A 22598-nucleotide genomic window follows, 5' to 3' on the forward strand; every position below is an offset into this window, starting at 1 on the left:
ATCCATACCATGAAGGAAGGATCCACCTGCTACTAGCAGGGTGAACTTTTAAAGTTGTCCAGTGAGTGTAAATTTATGGCTATTCAAACAAACCTCTTTGTAAATCTACAAAGTTGGAGTTTACACACTAAACAATCACAATCTAAAATCACAGACTTGTAAAATGTGTCTTATATTACAGTGTAGCTGCTGTAGCTGTATATTTAAAATTAACACATTAAATCTCAGGAAAACGTCCCAGCTGTGACCAGAACGTCACATTTATGTGTTTCCGTGTGCGTTTCTATTTTTCTGTGATAAACCTCTCGCCTGTCTGGCTCTGGAGCCAGGCACTCTCTGTTATTTTGGACTGACAGACAGAGAAGCTACCAGAGGAGCAGAGTTAATGTGGCTTCAAACCAACTGTTGTGTGGTTAGTTGGTGGTTAGATTCATGCTATGTGCTTTTTCCTGAACACCACTTATGCAAAGATAGAAATGAGGGAAAAGTGGTTGATTTATGGGCTGCTGAACATCTTCAAACATTTTGAGTAATTAATTAGTGTGCACACTCAAGCTGCATGAACAAACACACATTTCTGCACTCGTGTATGTATAACCATGACTTTGGGCGGCAGATCTTCTCACTTTCAAACTCGTCTTGATTTTGCATCATGTTGCAGATAACACGTACATGTCTCTGTTAGCGTACGCTCAACTTACAATTAATGTTTAAGTATCTGCGCATTAAGTCTGTGGCTGACTGAATGCTGTCCTCTGTATGCTTATTATAGACACACCCCTGCTGGTGCGAAGCAGCAGTGATTCTGCCCTCAGCCCCCAACCAGCAGAGTCTGAGCCCTCCTTCAAGGAAGACAACACTTTGATGGTAAGACCCTAAGGCCATCGGAGAGAAGAAAGGGAGAACAGCACACAGAAACACACTTAAAGACCTAAAACTAAAATATAAAACTACTGTAATACTTATTTTTCAAGGATTTTTCTGGTATGTATTAAAACAATACTTATATGTTCATATGTACATACACGGGAGTCGATGTTGGCTGGTCTACCTGTGACTCAGCAGACTGGCCCTGAGGCACACCTGTGATGTACGAGGTTAAACGATCAGTCCTTGGTTGGTGCAATAATGCTCTCCAAAGTTTTCCTCAAGCTTCAGCAGTTCAAGTTAAGTGTGGTTAGTCCAGATGTTCCTCTATTATGGAAATACACATAATGGCTGAGTATACATTTACTGTTGTTAGCTGGATATTTACGGTCTTCTTCTTCCTAATTCCTCAACAGGTAGAAAAGAACTGTGATATATTGTGTATGTACTGTGTGACACCACGTACCACAGCATCTTTATTAAGGTTGAGCTGATTGGTATCATTAGGTTCTTCCAAAGTTATACTATCTTTGTAAAATGTGTTTGAATAGCTTTTGTAAGTTATTGATTTACTCTAATGTCTCATCATAGGCACTGTGAGCGTCCTTCTAATGCTGTTGTAAAAGGGAGAAACGATTAGATTTTCATGCTCTTGTGGCTTTTGTTGTAGCAACAGTCCAGGGAAAAATGCTAAATTTACCCCACTGCTCATAAAGCTCATAAAGAGTATAGCATTCAAAGTTTATATGAGCATGCAAACATCTAATGTTGATGCTGCTGGGTTCATCGGATAAGGAAAATTCATAGTTTATTTTCTAGTTGGAAGCATAAATGAAAGTAGTGGGAATACTTCACAGTTGGCCTGGTCTGCTGTTATTATTATGAATGTCTGGCCTTTTAATGTATGTAGGGAAGCATTATATACACTGTGCATATACAGTGATGTAAATGAAACACTTTTATTGCATGCACAATCCTGTCATTTAAAGTGTTTTGTTTGATGTGCGCTGCTCGTGTTTGTCATGTTTAACACACGGTTACATGTTTATAACAGCAAGCTCAGGTGTCCTGTGGGTGGGTCAGTGTTGTATGCAGGTGTGTGTGAGGCACATGTGATTAAGGTTTGGGCTGAATGGAGCGTTTAGTGTCATCATGTCCTTTCTCTGCAGACACACTTTGTCACTTCAGGCTCCGTTAACAAAGATGGATGAATACAGTTTTTCTTCCCTCTCTTTTCATTTTTTGTCTCTCTCTCTTCAAAGGTCATAGGGCAAAGTCTTTTTTTTATCCTTTCCTCTCATATTCCCGGTCCTTTTCACCTTCTACACATTAAATTTTTTTTTTCTTACATTTTTAACACTTTGACCCAGTTTGTGTCAGAATGACTAATTTGGGCTCACAGTTAATCCAAAGTAAACACAAAAGGAGCTGCTGTAGGAATACTAACCGTTTGTTGTCTGTCATGTTTGGGTTCTCCTCTGAAGCTGTTTGCACTTCTTTTTAGTCTCGTGTTCTTCTTAAAAACAGTGAGTCTGTCCATGCTGCATTTCTTCAGTTTCCTTTCTTTGTCCTATCTGAATACTCAGACCAAAAATATAGCATGCACAAGTGCAGCAATGACCTGATACATCTCCTTACATGTAGCGCGATAAACAGAACATCCATCTAATGGAGAATAGCTCATTTCACCCTAGCTTGAATTCAAATTGAACGTTGATCGAGCTCTGCCATCTTTAATCTATAACCTTCATTATCACGTTACACTGAGAGTATTGGGCAGATTATTTAAAACATATATTACACATTACTTACTAGTTTTAAAACATAAAGAATTACTGTATTCCCCCTAGAAAGTCTGTATTTTGCATTGAAGACACCACTTTGTCTGCAACTCCCCATTTACTTTCCAAGTTGTGCCTTAGCGTTGCAGCCAACAGCCAACCAAACATGCGTCGTGTTTGCAGACACGTCAGCGTCTACCAAGCACATGATCAGGACCAAAGCAATCACGAGGAGGCTTTTGGTGCAGCAGCAGCAGAAACCTCTTTGCCACCATTTTAACACTGATGACTGCCAGCAGCCTTTAGCTAACCAATACAGGAATACATATTTTTCCAGGTGAGCAGTGGTTACCAGTGGAGTCACTCACCGGTCCGTGTAAACGGCGCTTTGGGCTACATCCACACGTACACGGGTATTTTTGTAAACTGAGATTTTCAATTTTTGTTTAAAAAAAAGAACCATGTCCACATGTAAACGCAAAAAACAAAGTCAAACGCTGTCAAGAACATGCTAAAGCAGCAGGTGGTGATATAATTGTAACCATGTAGAAATGTTGGCCAATGAGAGGTCTGGAAGCCTGGGAGGGAAAGAGTAAAGAAAGATGGTGCATAGAAGCAGTCTTTCTAAATGGAGGGATGGTAATTGCGTGCATACATGTAAGCGTGTAAAAACTGCAGATAGTCAGATTAACAGCAACAGTATTTTGTCTATATCCGCCATTGTAGAAATTCATTTCATGAAAACAATAACATGGCGCACAGCGCGGCATGCGTGACTAAATCTCTGTTTTCCTCGTCCTCACGTAGTTTTTCAAAAATCTCCACCCTGGCAGGAGTTTTTAAAAATCTGTTTTCAGTGATCCAAAACACTGTTTGTGGACGAAAGGCCCGAACGCATAGAAAAATCTGCGTTTTCAAAAAATATGCGTTTAGGTGTGGACGTAGCCTTAGTGATCGTTTTCACAGCGGCTGGCAGCAACCTCAGTGTGTGACTGAGGCCTAACGTTGTCCTTGTAAGGTGGACACACATACATCTTTATACATCACAGTCTTTTTCATTTCTCACAACAAATTACAACAAGTACCACACAACTCCACTGCTCAAATGTTGTGGACCGCTCTGCAAAAGGACAAATTAAAGATATATTTCTTTTCTATACACATGTATCCAAATAATTAAATTAATCAAGTAAAACAAGTTACATAACCCTTCCATTTGTTAGCCTTAATGTCATTACAAATTTTTGAACCACTGAACAGCATGTCTTTATCCTGTCTTCCTTCTCTCACCCCAACCAATCACAGCAGATGGCCCCGCCCCTCCCTGAGCCTGGTTCTGCCGGAGGTTTCTTCCTGTTAAAAGGGAGTTTTTCCTTCCCACTGTCGCCAAAGTGCTTGCTCATAGGGGGTCATGTGATTGTTGGGTTTTTCTCTGTATGTATTATTGTAGGGTCTACCTTACAGTAGAAAGCACCTTGAGGCGACTGTTGTTGTGATTTGGCGCTGTATAAATAAAATTGAATTGAATTGAAGCGTTAAAATTCTTCATTACAAAAAAGTATAATATATTTTCTAATGCTTTATCCCATCATTGATAATTAAATACACCTGTTTATTAATAATTGACATGCATTAACAGAATATTATAATAAATAAAATCATTATTGTGTGCTTGTTGTGTAGACATGCAGTCCTGACATGTTGTTGTGGCTTTATTTACTCAGAAAGTCCCTCTAGTCCGCTGGTTAAAGGAAGCCCGTGCTTGATTAGACTCCTGAGTAGTGATCCTTGAGCCCTTGAGATTCCTGACTGGACAAACACCCTTTCTTAATCACGCTGTTTTCCCCACAGACCTCTGTGTTTGCAAGGTTTAGTGCTTTAGGGGAATGTGGTTGGTCCTCAGAGGTGGTCAGTCTCCATGCTCGTTGTTGCTGAGGATGACCTAACATGTTTGTGACTGTGCCACATGCATTTGTCCTGCAGAGTTCAACGACACCTGGTTGCACCTGTTGTCTCATGTCTTGTTGGTAGTTGTTAAGTTTTGTTACACTGACTTCACACAGGTGAGAAATAGACCAATGAGAAATAGACCAGTAACCCACAGCTTGGCACTCATAGTGAACTCCATAATAAATATTATACACCTTATCTCTAATAAACATTGATCTTTCCTGGAGAAATAAGGTAAGGAGGTTAGGGCCACAGATTGTGTTATTCTAAACTCAATTTCCACTCTGTACAACTAAGCTGCTGTCACTCGTGCAGCTACTGATATGAAATATTACTGGATGTCAGTAATGCAGCAGGTCTGTCCAGGTTACGTGCTTTGAGGTGCTTATATATTGGTTGACCACACAATAGCATATATGTGGTCTCTGTTATAGATCATATCAGCTCCTCATGTTTCCCCCTTCCCTTATTTCACACACAAAATCTCAGAACTGTAGTTTTCAACTTATATTACTCCTATTACTGTGAATTAATGTTCATGGTCTTTAACTCTTTAACATATACGTACACTTATCATAGGCATGAATGTCATGGTAATTTTATGTTTTTAATGATGACTTTGAACTGTTCTTTTTACAGGGTTGGATAATTGTACAGCAGAGATTTTAAAACAAGAATTTGGTGCACAAGTTTTAATTTATTTTGGCTTTTGTCTGATCCACATAGATATAAAGTACTGTGACATTCATGCCCATCATGGAAACTTCTGACCACAACTGTGAGTGTGTGTGTGTGTGTGTGTGTGTACATACTGATCAGACATATCATTCTGATCACTAACACAACAATTTACCGAATTTTCCTCAGTATAAGGCGCACTTAAAATCCTTTAATTTTCTCAAAAATCGACAGTTCGCCTTCTCTATGAATTCTGGTTGTGCTTACTGACCTCGAACCGATTTTATGTGCTACACGGCGCTCAAGAATCTGTCAAAAAATGTTTTAGTACGACTTTGGTAAGCTACGAAGCCGCACCGCTTGATGGATTGTTGGAGCATTACGGCTACTGTAGTCAGGAACCTCGCGGAGGAATCTGGGTCCTAAACTCCGTCTGCTTCAGGTCCCAAAGTCAAACGAACACTGCAGAATCACTGAGAGTTAAAAACTGTCTAAATTCTTTCATCTTTAATAAAATGATCAGCGTTGCTGCTTTACCAGGTGTAACAATTAAGTTTAACATCCAGGCATCCAAGAAAACAGAATTTATTAAATTTAACAGAGTTAGAAGTTAGCAGGAAGTTAGCTCGCTAGTTAGCTAAACATGATATAGCATGTTCTGACTGAGAGATTTCTGAAAAAATTCAAACGTACAGCTCTGCTATCACTTCCAACATAAATGAAGACAGAAAACTAAACAGCAGTGACGTTTGTAGGGTTACTGAAGTTGGACTAGCTGGTATATAAAGATGTGCTACGTGATCGCTAGCGGCACAGCTACGTTAGCATAACATAAAGCTGGAGGATGAACGCTAACTCTTTTCCACTTGATAAAAGTTAATATGAGGGTTCCTGGGTCAGGGACAAATGCAGTCGCATGGCAGGATGCTGTAAACAGACCAAACTTCAGTCAGGAGAATAACTGAGATAATCCATCCACAATACGAGGTTAGTCATTAATATACTGCAACAACATGGGAATAGAGCAGCTGTGAGAGAATTCAGCATTAATGAATCAATGGTATGGAAGTGGAGGAAGCAAGAAGAATGAGTTGAGTAAAGTTTGACTTATCTGACTGTTTTGTTTTGCTTAATGCGCCTTATAATCCGGTGCGCCTTATGGTCCGAAAAATACGGTAAATAACACTGATTAATTCTTCATCGTAAGGAGCACAAAATCCAGTTTGGGGTGTTGACTTGCCCTTCGAATCCCCCAGATCTCAGTCCATTCAAGCATGTGTTGGATGTGCTGGACAAACAAGGCTCCACCTCACAGCTTACAGGACGTAAAGGATCTGTTGCTAACATGTTCATGCAGATACCTTCAGGGGTCTAGCGGAGTCCATGTGTCAACGGGTCAGGAGGACCAACACATGTCTGTCTGTCTGTCTGTTTGCAAATATAAAAAGTTACATCAGATTTAACCATCTTACCTACAAATATAAATTGCTGTAGTTAGTCCAATCGTTCCACCATACCGTAGCTGTAAGAAGAAGTCTCTCTTTCTGCACGTTTTTCCTTCACATCTTTGTCTTTTTTAAGCCGTCAGTGCCACACGGGTTTCCTCCATCTACCTGCTGTGCTGCAGTAACTACCATGTAAGTGCTGGAGTGCTAAATGGCCCTGTGCTGAGTGTTTTCTAAAGAAATTCTCTTTCTGTTTGTCTCTTCCTCGTACGTTATTTTCTCAGTCGCTGTCAGTCTTTTTCTTTTTTCGTCCCTTTCAGCGTCCCTCACTCTTCGATTCATTCGCTCGTACTCACACATACGCGCACACGCTCAGTCACTGGCTCATCTGTCTCTTCTCAAGCAGCCAGGTTCAGATAGAGGTAATGGCTCTGGGTAATTGTTCAAATTGTCACTTGGCCTTTTGGTGAGAGCGATGAGGGGAAGAAAGTACTCTTCTTGGAGTAATTCTCTGTCTTTCTCCTGTCTCTGTCTTTGCTCCTTCTCTTGGTCCCCTCTCTTTATTTAATTTCGACCTGGAAAGATTTACTGGTCCAGCTCTTTCTTTCTAAATGCCAGACTCAAACGAGTACAGTACACCAAAAAAAACACTCTTTTCTCTTTCTTACTGTCTGTCATGCTTACAGCACACAGACACACACACAGACACACACAGGCAGGGATACGTGTTGGTAAAAATGTGTTGCTCGGGCTGGGGGTGCTTATTATTGTCTAGAATACCACAGGGACATTGCAGCACTTATTTTTAATGCTACACCTGGGTGTGTGCATTTCTGCATGTCTCATCATGTCTTTTGTGCCACCTTTCATGCATGTTTGTCATTGATTTTTTTTTCATATACACATCTATAACTGTGTTATTAACAGTATTTGGACAGAAACTGAAAAACGTGTTTTTGAAAAGCATCATTCTAAAAATTGATGTGAAAAACATAAAAAACACTAAAAAAGGGGAACAAAATGATGAAAAGTTGTACAAGTGGAGGAAAAACCCCAAACAAAGAAAAATAAGACCTGGTGGAGTGAGTCACAGCTAATGGGGTTAATGAGAAACATGAGTGGGCGTAAAAAGGGCGTTCCAGAGAGAGAAAGTCTTTCAGATGTGAAGCTGGGGAGGAGTTTACCAGACTGTGTGGATGCATACTTTCAAAAATGTGCTAATAATAAACAATAATATGAAGATTTTATCATGAATTTCCATATTTGTAAAGGAATCATTACTTCCTAATGATATAACATAAACCTAAGCTCCATAAGCTGCCATCCAGACAGAAGAGATGTCGCTTACTCCAGTCAGACAATCCCGCCCAGTTGGAGCATTATGAAAGTAACTGGTGAGCAGCTGAAATCGTTAAAGAATAGCAAAATATTTGGCTTTCAAATAAAGCTTACAAAGTAACCAGAACTGAGAAATGATGCCAGTGCTGGAATAGCGACACAAACTGCAGCTGCAGTGCCTCTAAGTGAAGGCTGCTGAAGGCTGGTTGCAAACACAAGCCCATCTCCAAAGACTCCGTGTTAACATGACCAACTTTACAGCTTTGAAAAGGAGGTTTCCAGCCTGATGGAAAATAATAGTTTTGTCCTCATCCACCTGGATGCTGTGGTTAGGGGCGTGGTCCGTATGCATTGACATGTGTCCCTGACACAGACAGGTGAGCTAGGCCTGCTAGACACTGTGTGCTAGGCCTGCATTTTGTTTGAAGACCACCAGGTGGCGATAACAAAAACCCCCTCTAGTCCTGTAGAAGTCTTTGGGAAGTCTTCGCCTTCTGTCTTGGACTCTGTAAACACTTTGCTTCTGAGTTTATGGGCTCATTCACTTTTTCGGGTCATATTGAATATTCTCCATATTATCCATGATGTGCTTGTTGGCTAATGCGTTGCCTATCACAAGTCATCAGCCAATGAGCGAGAGGTCTGACAGTCAGACCCGAGCCTCCTTGTCATGTGTGGTTTTCGGAAACCGAGATGGGAATGGTAAGGATGCTAACGGTAAAAACCAAATATTGATGATGTCACTGTAGCTTGTCTGTGGTTCGAACCTGTCGGTGTAACCAACTATAGAGTGTCTGTGCTTTTAAAATATCATCAGTTGGCCTGTTCAAAGAAGAAATGCTGCAAAGTGGTGAACACGCCCCTCTCCTAAACCTTTTCCTGAGATGTCTCGGTACATGTCCACTTATCCGGGAAAGGAAATTCCAGACAGCTGATTCAGTTTATCTAGACACAGTGTTTTCATTGGGACAAACCTGTATTACTCATCCATGGAGTTCTTCGTCTCCGCTGACTGCACGCCCACACAGTCCACATGGTGAACAGGGAGGAATGCTGGTTTGAGCGAGGAGTCAACCGACTCCCAACCGAGGAGGGGGTCTAAGAGTAAATCTATACTATCTCACAATGCTGTGATTGCAGTCACCCCCAGGTCTCTGTGAATAGTAATCATAGCCATTAGTGGTTATGGCAGTTGTGTGTGTCAACGCCTGTTACACGGCCGGGAAAACCTGCAGTCAGCTGAGACCGAAGAGCTCACCTGGATGATGAAAGGTTCCTCCTGCTGAAATCGTTGCCTCCAGATGAACCAAATCAGTGGTTTTTTTGAAGTATTGAATTAATTATTCCGTTTTGAACTGAACTTGGTTTCATTAATTGCACTAAATGATTCTGACATGCACTAAAAACTACATTAATACCCAAGTGAAAAAACACACTTCACTCAGCACGTGTGTGCTGTAGTGTGTGTTTCATGCTTCATTGATTCATTTACCTGCTGCAGTTTAAAAATTTCAGCAGAGAAAAAAACAAAAAATAGTTTAATTTACCTTTAAAAAACAAATTAATTAATGAGAAAAAATATTAAATGCTATATCTCAGTGCTTTTTTTCCTTTGCTGTTCAGAATTAAAACAACTCCATATTTATTCATGCACATTACCAAAGGGAAGACGGATGACGTTGGGTTTGTCACTTTCATACGGATGAAGACACATAAAGTGCACACGCAGACACAGAATGCATTAATACTAATTTATCATACCGGCTGTGGTAGCATTTTCAGGGAACACTTAGCCTGATTGGTCATTCAATAATTAGTAATATCACTAATAGTTTGCTCTTTTTATCCGCTTTTAGCAATTATTAGATTGGACCATGAACACTAAACGCTTGCAGGCCATTTGTTAAAAGCATAGTTATTCAAGGATTATCCATCACTGAGTCAAAATGGAAAATCTGCTTCTTTATTCTACACGTTTTGGAGAGCCATTAATGCTCCAAGTATTGATTAAGCTGTCCAGTTCTGACAGACTAATATATTCATTTTTCCCTGCAGTAGTCCTCAACATATTTCAAATAAATCTTTGTCATTGAATAAATATATCTTTCATTTCTTATCAAGCTTTAGATCTTTCAATCATTATTTTTAATAAACTTTTACTTTTCGTCCAATTAAACTGTCTGTCTTTGTGGAAATGTCTCACATTTTCTTATAATTATTAATTCCTCTGTGGGCTGTGATTTACTGACACTGCTGCTCACGCTTTTCTTCCTCTTCACTGAATTTGCAGCTTTGTTAATACTTCTAACCTCTAAAAAAACTAAATGAACTTTTATTGTTAATGTTTCAGAAAAACCTGATTATCATCATGAAAGTGAGCTAATTCCTTAAAATAAGAGCAGTGACTCCAGTTTCTAAACTGCAAGAGGTTCAGTGTCTGTAATTAGAAGAAGTGTTCAGAGGAACGCGCTCGTGTCAGTGTGAATAATGAGAAGCATTTATTCGTTCAGATTCATTTACTTGTTTTAAATTAGCCTCTGATAAGTAACATACATTGGTGGCCTTTTGTAATTAATATGTTGCTCTTCCAAAGAGACACAGAGAGAGAGAGGCTGTTACCACACACATTTATTAAATGAGACATACAATTAAGCACCAGAGGCTTTGCAGTTAATATACGAGTGACTGTTATGACAGCGAGGTTACTATAATTAATGTTACCTGTCATCCTATTTCTAATTAAGCTCACGTGACGGCATCGACAGCCAGGCCAGACTAATTGATTTGCAAGCCGCCAAACCGCAAACATATGTTTGCTATCTGTCATTCTGCGGTGAACGTGACCTTGCCTTCCTCGTCTTGTCGTGTCACCCGTTGTCTCTGACTTTACGTGTATTTCGTGACTCGCCCCGACTTTCCTCTTCCTTCTTCTTCCTCTCCGTAGTCTCATTTGTCTTCCTCTCAGCCTCTCTTCTTTCCATCTATTCCTCTCTCTGTCTCTGACAGGTGGAGTAGGTCATGTGGCAGTATTGGGGGGGCTGAGGTCAGAGGTTAAAGGTCATATGAGTCCATTAGTGTCTACCACTAACGGAGAGACTTATTGACCTGCGTGTGTTTGTCTCCATATGCTCAGACAAGCATGCTCTCCACGGTCTGATGTCCCCCTGTGATATTCACCAATATTCATATGTGAGTTTGGCTAATTCTTACAAATAATAATAAAAATTTCATATAAAAATAAATCTTCAGTTCTTTGCAAGTGTGGTTTGTGTATTTTTTAGAAGTCTAATCTAAAAAAATTAATGGACGCAAAGTCTGTCAATAAAGACTGACTGACTGATAATAGATCCTTCACAAAAAATGGGATTTTGTGGATGTTTTTTCTGATTTTATTGAATTATGAAGTTTAAACGTCTATTCTGAGGAGAGATTGAGCAGTTACGTTGTTTAGTTGATCCTGCGTCTGCGAGAGCTCCTTTCCACCAGCGCTGACCCGATGCCCAGCCAGTTCTGCCGAGGTGCGTTTCCCAGTCTGATGATGAGACAGCTTTACAGGCAGAAGCAGTCAGGTCATTCCCGTTGGCTGACAGACCTGTGGCTTTATGCAAACTTTACACTATCGTATATTAAATGTGATTCACACTTGCGTTTACCTTCTTCTAACAGGATCGGCTTCATATATGAATTGTTATTTGTTCACTTCACTCATTTCTTTATTCTTTTCCTTTGCTAAACTCTGAATTTTAGGCAGTTTAAATCAAAATACATAAACTTCCTCGGCGTAGTCACTCATTACACTTTTATTTAAACCATAATTACTTAATTTGTCCACATGTCTACAGTATACATATAATTTTTGTCTTTGGGGATTTTATTTTGCTGCTTGTTTCTAATGATACTGTCTGCTCTGTGTCTGTTCTCTGCAGGCAGCTGGTCCCACTGTGGAGAGGCCAGCAGGGGTGGAGCGGCCAGCCAAACACCCCTTCAGTGGAAGGTCAGTGTGTGTTTGTGTGTGTGTGACTGACTTCTTTGTGTTACTAATAGCTCACCTTGATAAACATGTAAAATATATTTTAAAGAAGTGTGGTCATGAAGCTGGTTGGGGCAGAGATGGAATAATGACTCACAGAGAGCAGCAAAGATGGTGGTAGAGCGACTGGAGGCTGCTGTTGTTTTGATTTGGTGCTATGTAAATAAAGTTGAATTGAACTGAACTGAAAAAACAAACAGTAAAAGTAATAATGCTTCAAAAAAATAAGAAAAAGCCTGTTATTGCCCAGGTGCGTTTCAGGATGGCTGCTGGGGGGTGAGGCTTGCTTCTAGAGAGGCTGTGGTTGAGGATAGTTCTTGTTTGTGTGCATGTTTGTCTACATTTGTGTTTACTTCTGTTTATGTGTGTACTTCTGCCCTACTTTCCCTTCATTAAAGCTGTATTCTAATCCAGATCAAGGCCTTCGCAGATACAGTGCAAAAAGCTCCATCATTAGCTCACTACAAAAGATTGCCAAAACAGGGTCAGGGTCACAAACAGAAACGCAGAAACACACTCAGTGAACGCACACGGCCACGCAGAGACCGCCACACTCACATGGGCTGAAAATAAACAGCTACAAACACGCTTGCATCTTTTTTTTTTTACTTTCACAGGCAGACACACATGCAAACACTAATGAGTGCAGTAATTAAGTGTTCAGGGTGTAGAGTGCCCTGTGCCTCCTTTGGGCCTTTTAGGCATGTGTGTACATGTGCTTATTTTGGTAGTGAGGAGGGCAGGCTGCCACATTATAACACAGGGAGAAACAGTCCACAGTATACGCAGTAATCTGTAAAGTACTGCAAATCTGTGCAGGAGTACTGACAGTGAGGCTTTAGCCAGGTGTGTGTTCTGTGGTCAAGCCCTGCATTAAGCTCCTCCCTCTACAGAAACCTGTACTGTGAGATGGTTTACATTTACACCGGAGCAGATTAACATGATAACGTACGCTGCACTCTCGGCTTGCTCTGGGGCAGGTTACGTTAGACCCATCAGTCAAGAGTGACCAATCGATTTTCTGGAAGACGGTGTCAGATTCTTAGAAGATCCCGAGGAGGGTGAAAACTTTTAGGGAGCTTGTGAAGGTTCATCTGTCCCTGACAAACACCAGTAAGAAATGCAGATTCTTAGCAGCAGCTTTCTACATTGTTATTCTCACTTCTGCCTCCATACAATTTAAAAGCAATTTCATTGTTCCATAAGCTTTAACACAAAAATATCCTGAGAACAGGCTACCTGAGCCTCGTCCTTGTTGACCTTATATCAAATTTGCAAGTAAGCCTCCTTCCCAGTTTGAATTATGTTGTATATTTGTTCTTTTTATTTGTGCTCAGGCTGTTCTACACCACTGGGATTGCAGCTAAGAGAATATGGCAGTGAGTGTCTTTATGAAAAACTGGAGCTACCGCTCATTTATTCATATTTCAGTAGGAAAATGGGAAATGGATGCTGCAATTTATTGAAACGTGCAAACATAAATAGTTTAAGGATTGTAAGAAAAACCAGAGTTGGTACAATTCTAACAAAGTTGTAAGTCGGTAAATGGTGTGAAGCCTCTGAGGCAACCTGTCGTCTGATTTTACTGCTTCAATAATGTTGAGATCCGAGCTCTGGGAGGCCCAATCCGTGATAGTGTGTTTCTATCCAGGAATCCTTTTACTGCATGTTTCAGCATGTTTGGGATCGTGCTGAAAAATAACGTCATTGCCACCCTTTGGTGTCATTTTAGCCGCCAGCAAAGGAAAATCACAAGTTCTAAAATGAAAAGATTCACGATAAAAATGAAGAATTCTGTGTGGAACTGTAGCACCAGCCTGTTTCTCTTCACTGTTAAAGTTCCAGTTTTATAACAATATAGTCCTCTGATTAAAATCTAACAGGTAAACAACTTTATCTACTTTTCTAACTTGACGTTTAAAGAAAGCCCAACATTGTTTTGGTTGAGAATACATCCCTCTAATACTGATAGTGATACTTTAATTTTGCCAAAGCTCGACCACAGCTCGCTGTTTCTTCACGTATTTTTTGTGTGATTTATTTAGTGACGATCACAAATACGAGCTTGCTGTCAGACGTCGCAGCGCAGGCTTCTTGTGGGCTGACGAGGCGTTCACTGCCACAACTGTTCCAGAAAAATCCTGCATGGCGTTGTTAAAAAGATTGCTTTGCCTAACAAAGTCACAGAGTAACAGAGTAATCGGGACGTTACCTGAAGGAACTGTTTTATGCCCACTCTCCTCGACTTCTCCATTAGTTGCCGTGGCACGAATGAAAACGACTAACTGTACGCTTCGTTTTCTCGTTCTTTCGATTTGATCCGAAGGTCTCAGACGGATTCAAATGTGGCTTTCTGTTAACGATCGTGAAAGTGCCCACACACCCAAACACAGGCCGTGACTAATATAAAAACCAAGACAGTAAATGAGTCAGCGGCTGTTACAAAGTGATCCATGTGTGGCGCTGACCTCCGCTAATGTAAAGTTTATTACCGAGTGCAGTTAACACTCAGTTAGGACAACATGTAGTTAACCTGTAAAGGGGAATTATGAATGTATCGTAAGAATAATGTGCCACTTTAGCCTCTGCTTTTAAGGCTGTCTCCATAAGTGCAACCACGGAGCACATGCAGGAATTAGATCACACACACGTAGACGACACGGAAGCAGCCTCCGTGACAGATGTGGGCAGTACCTGCTCTTTTTTCCCGGCCTTTCTATGGCGTCCTCATTAAATCATGACTTACTATAACGCACAACTTTGCCTCCTGAATTAATGGACGGGCAAACTAAATGGGAACAACCTGAGTCTGATTACCTCTTGTGACACTTTGCTGTTCAGTGCAGTAAATATAACAGTTAATATTTAAGACACCCGCTGAGATTTGTTTTATTTTCTCTATAACATTTTTTTTTCTCACGCACCAACACTCGCACACACCAACCATCTCATCTGTGAGTAATGTAGAAGTGATGTAATGGTTTCCGTGGTCGCTGGGGAAACGATCCTTGAAATTGCAAAAAAGTCCAAAATGAGAGGAGGAGCGCAGTCATAAATACTGGAGCAGAGAGGCATACGTTAGAGGAACACGTGCGTCCGTGTGACAGAGTATGAGTTTTGTGCGCCGTGTGTGTTTTTGTGCGTGTTGTCGTCCTCCCGGAGTGTGTTTGCGTGCGAGCATTCGTGCACCTTTAAATGTGAAGCTACACCTATAAATACGGTTATGGCTCATCATAATTTTAACCGCGCTGCATGCACACCAGAAAACTCATTACGTTTGAATCAAAATGTCCTTTTTATACAGGGAAACAGATTTACTGTAAATTGGTTTATTGAAATAGCATTTCAGCTATATTATATTTCTTTGTGAATGAGGCAGGCAGAGTATCGGAGGTGTTTTAGAAGCTATACGAGGTGAAAAGGTAAGTAGGCTTCACCGAGTGCAGAAAACAAACTGGAAGTAAGAGGTTTAGCCTTGGTTTAACAGCGTATGAATATGTATTTGGGAACTGAACACTTCCATTCGTTGCCAGTGAATTTTACTCTGCTGGTGTTTTGATATTAATCTACTTATTTAGTCTCTGCCTGCAGTTCAGGGGAGAAAAGTTTGAACCGAGATTGTGGCGTTGATTATTCTTATTACCGAGGGGTCCTTTTATGACGTGCGTTTATATGTGCTGTTGTGATATTCTTAGTCATAAGGAAAATGGAAATGATGCAGGGATAAAGGATTGGATATAAAGCCATCGTGTCTACATTTAAGCATCAGTTATATCATATTTCTTTTAGAATATTAGGATTCCTGACTGTAAGAAACCTGTTATGTTGTGAACTGAGAAAAGAAGGACAAGCTTCATGTAACTGGGGGTTAAATTACACCCTATCCCTGTCACCCAGGTGTCATGTAGGCTGCATGGAGTTACTTTGTAATTTTGGCTGTGAAATTACAAAATCTTTCTCACCCTTTAGGAACTATTTCAGTTTTCTTTGTAGCCCAAAATGGTTGAGGAGTTACGCTAATGTGAAGCGCACATGGGAACATCTTTGTTCATACCGCAGTACGCTATGAATGCTTTATGCTGCCAAATATCCTGGTACACTGCTTGTAAAGCTTGTCTACTGCAAAAGCATTAAAATGACATAAAATAGTGCCGATTGATGATTTCAGTACAACTTAAGAGTCAGAGGCAGTCTTTCCTTGGTAAACTCATTGCTGCCGGCAGGGGCAACACCAAAGTGACCCCATGAGTTCCTTTTTAGTGTTCATTTCCATTGAGTTACCGGTTCTGTCAGTAGTTAGCGAACACAAAGTAATGTATTTGAAAGCATTCCTGAATCATCCGGCTAAGAAAAGCTGAGGAAAGAGATCAAGAAAATCATTTGGAGTAGTGACGAAAGTAACGTCAAGATGAACAGACGCAGCTTTCTGGGATAAACTAATGTACGACTTATTAGCTGTAAGTGGTGTCGTCATCCTCTGTACTCAGACACGATGGCACTAAACAGGCTCTAAAAAACTCTTAAATCTAACTTCACAGGCAGTTTTAAAGCTGCGATGCTTTTTAGAGTAGGGCTCCATGGTCTAAATTAGGGCTAACACATGCAGCGTTTCACCTTTCAGCTCTTTCGCAACCTCGGCTATCGCCATCTGGTGGAACTCGGAGAGAATGCAGCTTTAAAAACAGAACAAAATAAGAAACTTGGATTTTATGAGCTACAATGACCTTTGAAAGATATTTGCTCAAATCAAACCAAAGTGAATCAAATAAAAACTACATTTAAAATGTAGTACTACTATTTACTATTGCTACTCTCAGGACAGGAGTGGCTGTACTGCAAAGATTGTCTCCAATCCTGAAACTGCAACATCTGGGCACAAGTCTTTGCTCCCTCTAGAAAAGCCCTGAATAATGTGGTTTTGATGTAACGATGCGAGGAAAGTGTAAATTTGTCTCTATAGGTTTATAAATGCGTTTAATATGATTCACAAGCAGAAACCCAGATTTATAAATAATGTAAATGTGTGTATATTCTCTGTTTTTCAGCCCCACCCACAAATGCAGAGGAATTTAAAGATGTAAAACTATAATAGTTAAAGTTAAAAGTTATAATCTACAGACAATATTCTAAATTTCCGCTTTACAGACTTGTTCACTTTTGAAAAGCTTCCTGTGCACGTGTCTGAAAATATTTGAGACGTTCGTTTGGCTCACTTACAGTTTGTTAAATACGCGTGCACAAAGTTTCCTCGACATGCACAGATCGCATCGTGTGTGCATGTGACGTTTTGAGAGTCTTCCTGAATCCATGCTCGTGCAGATAAACAACTGTAGGCTGGATTCAACTGCTAGAGGAAAACTGGGACATCTCAGCTTCCTGTGGAGTCCCCTTTCCTCAAAGACAACAGGCGTTTTTTTTTCTAGATAAACAGAAAAGCTCATCATGCCTCGACTAGAAGACTCACGCTTACCAGTTACAGATGCCTGGATCTAGTCGTCCCACGTCACGTACAATATATCTACATTCAGAGATAAATTAGCATAATAATGGTGTTCGTCTGTCTGCTGTTTTCCCAGCAGAAGAGCATCCAGCATGTAGCAGCAGCTTATTTAAACCATATATAAACTTTCATAGGCATTTTACGTGTGTGCACAGGAAGCTTTTTGAAAATGAAATGATCACATTTGTGAAGTTTGTGTAAAAATGATCAGTATTTATTCCACAACACCACACTGCTCTGTGAGCAGCTGACATAACCAGGATTTGGCCGCTTTGCTTCCTCTGAGCCTGGACTTGTGTTTATTGAAACAGCAATGAGTTCAAAATGTTATCTTTCTGTTTTTGCGAGAAAACGCCAGGGCAGCGGTTCATGACCTGAAGCTTAGACACCCGTGTTTTAGATGAGATCCTTCAGTGTGACCTTTTAAAACAAACCAGGAATAACGATGAAGTGAAAAAGTTTTTAACAAGGAGACGTCTGATATTCCTCCTCATCGATAGGCCCAGTCTGATAAAGGTTGATTCCCTTCATACTCCTGCACCAGTTGTAGGGTTTTCCTCCCAAAGTGCAAGGTAACGTGTCTGTGTAGGTAATCCAGGTGAAACATCTTCAGCAAACTTAAAGAAGTGCTGTCACTTTGCTTTCCAAGCGCCTTCGATCTGATCGAGGTTGTTACTGTTAACTTTTACCGCCTCTTACCTGTGACAAAATCATGTTTATTGCACTTTGCTCTTATTCATTAAATACTATCACTAGTACTTTTGTTTGTGAAGGCTCTCATTTATTTTATACTTTGAGTTCTTGTGTATTTTCTCACACTTATCTGTAGTATTTTTGTGTATTTTTACTGCTTTGCATTTACTCTGGCGCTCTGCGCTTGAAAGACTGGCTTTGAGGGGAAAAAGGAGGGAGAGAGAGAGCAGGATAAATAAGAAGAGGGATGAGACGAGAGGGAGGAATGCATAGAGAGGAAGAGAGCGCTTTGGTAATGCACATCCTCTGTTTTTGTTATTTCTCCTCTGTGTCTGTCTTTCATAGCGAGGATCAGTGAAGTGGCAGGTGGATAAAGGGAACACCTGCTCTCTTCATCTCTCTTTCGCTCCCCTCTCTTTGCTTTTTGCCTCTTTTTTCTGTCTCTTGTTCTCTCGTTGCGCTCCCTCTCTCCTTTCTCGAGTCTCACCCATTTTGTCTCTCCCTTTCACCCCGACTTCATTTTTTGCATTGATGCAGCCTGTCAAACATCTCACAGAAGAAAAAATGAGAAAGGAAATGCAAATGGATCTGAAGTGTTTGTGTGCGTCGGTGTGCTTGTGTGTGCGTGCCTGTGTTGTAGTTAGTGTTAGAGATCAGAAGCGCAGCAGCAGGAAGGATAGAGGGAGGGGTGGATGTTATTTTCCCTCTTGTATTAATTCTTTTCATTAGCCCTGTCTGATTAATTCAGTGCCTCCTCCCGCCTTCATCTCACTGTATTTTACTTCTAGACCTTGGTTGCTCGCTACTTTCTTTTCTCCTTTGTCCCTGTTTTTCTCCTTTTATACATCAGTGTTACTTTTCTTTCCTCTTCCCCTTTCTCTTTCTTTCTCCTTTCATGCCGTGTTCAGACTGACTCTGTGATGTGAGAAGGGCGGTATCGGTCGCTTTCTGTGACCAAGACTGAAAAATCTCAGTAACTGTTTGTTTTAAACAAAGTTAAGTTATTATTGTGATCACTAATGCAGGAAAACATCTCAACTTTACATTGCCATTCATAACTCCAACGCAAATATCTACTTAGCCGATCGCATGACAGCAACTCAGTGCATTCAGGCATGCAGACATGGTTAAATCAAAAAACTACTCTGAGCAAAATCTCAGAGCAGTGTTTCCAGCACCTCGTTAAATCTGTGCCACGATGAATCAAACTGGCTGACAGGGGTGTAACGCAGTTCAAGGTGTACCTAATGAAGCGGCAGGGGCACGTATGCTGATGAGCTGTCCTCTAATGCTCAAAATTTCAGTCATCATAATGACATATACTCCTGCACCGTTCCCCATACTAACTTCATATACATACCTACTTAAGTCTAACACCCTCCTGGGTGTAGGCTGTCAGTGGGGTCCTCCAAAGTCCTTGGTCCTGGCTGCATTTACTCTCATGATCTCAGTTTTATCTTTGTGGATGTTAAGTCGTACAGCTGCTTGTGTGCTTGTCTTCTCTTGCCTTTGCTGGTGGTTGCAAGATAGTAACGACAAATCTTCAAAAATAATTGTAAAAAATCTGTGAAATCCAGGTCTTCCAGCTGTGTCCACTGGATTCCCTTTCTTCTTCCTTCTGTGATTTTCTTCTTTAACCCGTCAATCACTCACGGGATTGGGAATGGTGATAGCAGGCATGCTTGTCTCACCCCAGTCTGGATCTTAAACTCATTAGGAAGTTAACTGACTTCATTGGTACTACAAGGTTCCCTGTGCACACCTTCCAAAGCCTTTTCATAATCCACAAAGTTGATGTACGCTCTCGAGTTCAGCTCAGTTGACTGTTCAAGGATGATGCGCAGGGTGGCATTCGGGTCAAGACAGGATCTGTTTCTTCTAACTGTATATGCACGCTAAGTAATCTTTACTGTAAGTTTGAAAAGGCACACTCCATTAATGCTGTCTGCATTTATTTCAGGATCCAGAGATGTGACTGGTTTACATGGGATATGTTATCCTTCCAGTTTATTCCATGGGCCTGTCTCATTTGGATCAGCCAAAAAAACGTCCAGGAGTCACCCTAATCACATGTAATCATATGTCATACCCATTATACGGTCATACGACTGGTCATAGCCAGAGCTTATGACCATGTCATAACCTCTGGCTATGACCAGTCATGGTCTGGGACAGCACCTGTGGTAGCACCCAACCCCATCACTTTACATTTCCTTATTAACATACAACACAATGGTGTGCTTCAACAACACACGGAGAAATCGTATGTGTGTAATGACAGTTTCCAGTGTGATCCAGTCAGTTTTCCGGTTACACACTGAGAGCATGCTCTAAATCTTTAAACACCACTCTGTGTCCTTGCCTCTGTCTTTCTTCCCCAGTCTCACTTCCTGTTGTCTGGATTAAACTCAAATCTGCTGAGTAGCGATGAGGCAGCATTAGCTTTCTCTGTGTGTGTGTGTGTGTGTGTGTGTGTGTGTGTGTGTGTGTGTGTGTGTGTGTGTGAGACAAGGAGAGAGGGAGAACTTGTTTCTACACTTTGCATCTTTCCCTGTTGCCACCCAGCATCGTCAGTAACCCTCTCTGGAGTTTATCAGCATCTGCGCTGCTATCAGTTGATGGGGATGGGGTGGGGGGTTTACGAATGGATGGATGGTCTAGAGAGAGAGGGAGACAAAACGAACAGATAGTCAGAGACGGAGAGGGGAGGGCAAAACAAAAGCACAAAACCAAGTTCAGACAAACTGGCTTCTAAAAACACGCACACATGCACACAGGGAGCAGAGAGAAGGTCAGGAGAGGATTAATGGCTGTGCGCTGATAGATAAACTAATCAAACAAACAAAGACTTCAGCACACACATGCATTAAAACACAGGCAGAATGTAAAGCAGATACATACTTGAATAATCCAAGCTAGACAGAGACACTGAGAGACTGAAAGCAAGTCAGGAATCCTCAGAGAAGGATGCCACAAAAAGTTGTGACAGGCGTACGCACACAGCAGCAATCTGCACTTTTATTGACTTTGATTAGAGTGTTGGCATCGCCTCCTCTGCGGCCTGGATTTGCAGACATGGATTAAGTCCTCGACAAAAAGTATTTTTAGCTCAGTGAACGGATCCATGGAAAATGACGTTTCAATCTTGGATAGCGCTTCTCCAAACCTTTCCTCCCCAGACCGGCACACTCTCAGGTTTTTGTTCTGGTGGTACCACATGTGTGTGAGGGCTGCCCTGCTGTTTTCTCTCTGTCTGCACATTTAACATTTAATCCTTTTATTTTGTGTCATGCCTGATGATTACCCTGCCTATATTTGGATACTTTTTAAGGCATGTCTAAGCTTTTTATCTTGATTTCTGTTCTCTCAGGACTTTCCTGATTCTCTCGTCTCGTGCAACAACTGAAGTAGTTCAGTTTTTCTTGTCGCTGTGCTACGTCAAAGCTACCCTTCCTTTCAGAGTAACTGAACTTGTATTATTTTGTTTTCTTCCTCTGTGTATGTGTGTGTTCACTGTGTGTGCGCAGCCTGACCAGAATGGTGGAGATCCTAGGAGAGGACAGCCCTCTGGGAATCCACGTGGTTCCCTACTGCTCGTCGCTCAGCGGACGGTGAGTTGTGCTCACAAACTCACTTGGCATTGACAACACACATCCTTCTATTTAAACCCTAATTCTCTACTTTAACCCCCAAAGACACTGTCAGATTACCATAGAAAGCATATACTAAAGTCATCCCGTCATAATCCTGTTATTTGCTGCGCTGCACTACATAAACACCCAGAGATGCTCACACAGCGGGGAAAAAGAAGAAAAGGAAGACATAAGTGCACAGCTATGCAGGGCTCTACTTTGGGTGTGTGACAGTCGGGCAGTGGATGGGGATTTCCTCACGGAAAGCAGGATAACTTTTTATGACTGTTCTCATGACTCACCTGACCTCACCAGTCTCCTGCTTGAATTCCTCGTTCTCTGTTTTTCCCCATCATGCGCTCCACGGTGTTTTTTCCTTTTTCACACACTCATCTCTTTGTTACCTTTTAACCTAGTTTCAGCATTTTGCAGCAGCAGTCTTTTGTGCGCATCAGTATCATCATCAAACGCTGTATTTTGTTAAAGATAAGGACCCGGAGTACTGAACTGTTGCCATTTTCTTACATATTACCATTTCACTCTCAGTTTGTAAGTTTGAAGGTGTTTATATCATCTAATACAGCTAAGATGTCCTGACATTGTTACTACTGTGTTTAAAGTCATTCAAGGAGCCGAGGTAAGCAGGCAGTCTTTGCAGCAGCGACTAAATAAACAACATGCAAT

General features: G+C 41.1%; 1 protein-coding gene across 4 annotated transcripts in view; it reads left to right on the forward strand.

The window, feature by feature from the left end:
* Positions 1 to 22598, forward strand: part of pard3bb (par-3 family cell polarity regulator beta b) — a 222297-nt gene that overhangs the window by 57409 nt on the left and 142290 nt on the right. For all 4 annotated transcript variants that reach the window (XM_063497300.1, XM_063497302.1, XM_063497301.1 and 1 more), the window contains exons 4-6: positions 773 to 867; positions 11986 to 12053; positions 21810 to 21893. In XM_063497300.1, the coding sequence (XP_063353370.1) occupies positions 773 to 867; positions 11986 to 12053; positions 21810 to 21893 (247 nt within the window). The remainder of the gene's footprint in view (positions 1 to 772; positions 868 to 11985; positions 12054 to 21809; positions 21894 to 22598) is intronic.

This window comes from Pelmatolapia mariae, linkage group LG16_19 (assembly GCF_036321145.2).
Source record: "Pelmatolapia mariae isolate MD_Pm_ZW linkage group LG16_19, Pm_UMD_F_2, whole genome shotgun sequence".
In the NCBI taxonomy this organism is placed as follows: Eukaryota; Metazoa; Chordata; class Actinopteri; order Cichliformes; family Cichlidae; genus Pelmatolapia; species Pelmatolapia mariae.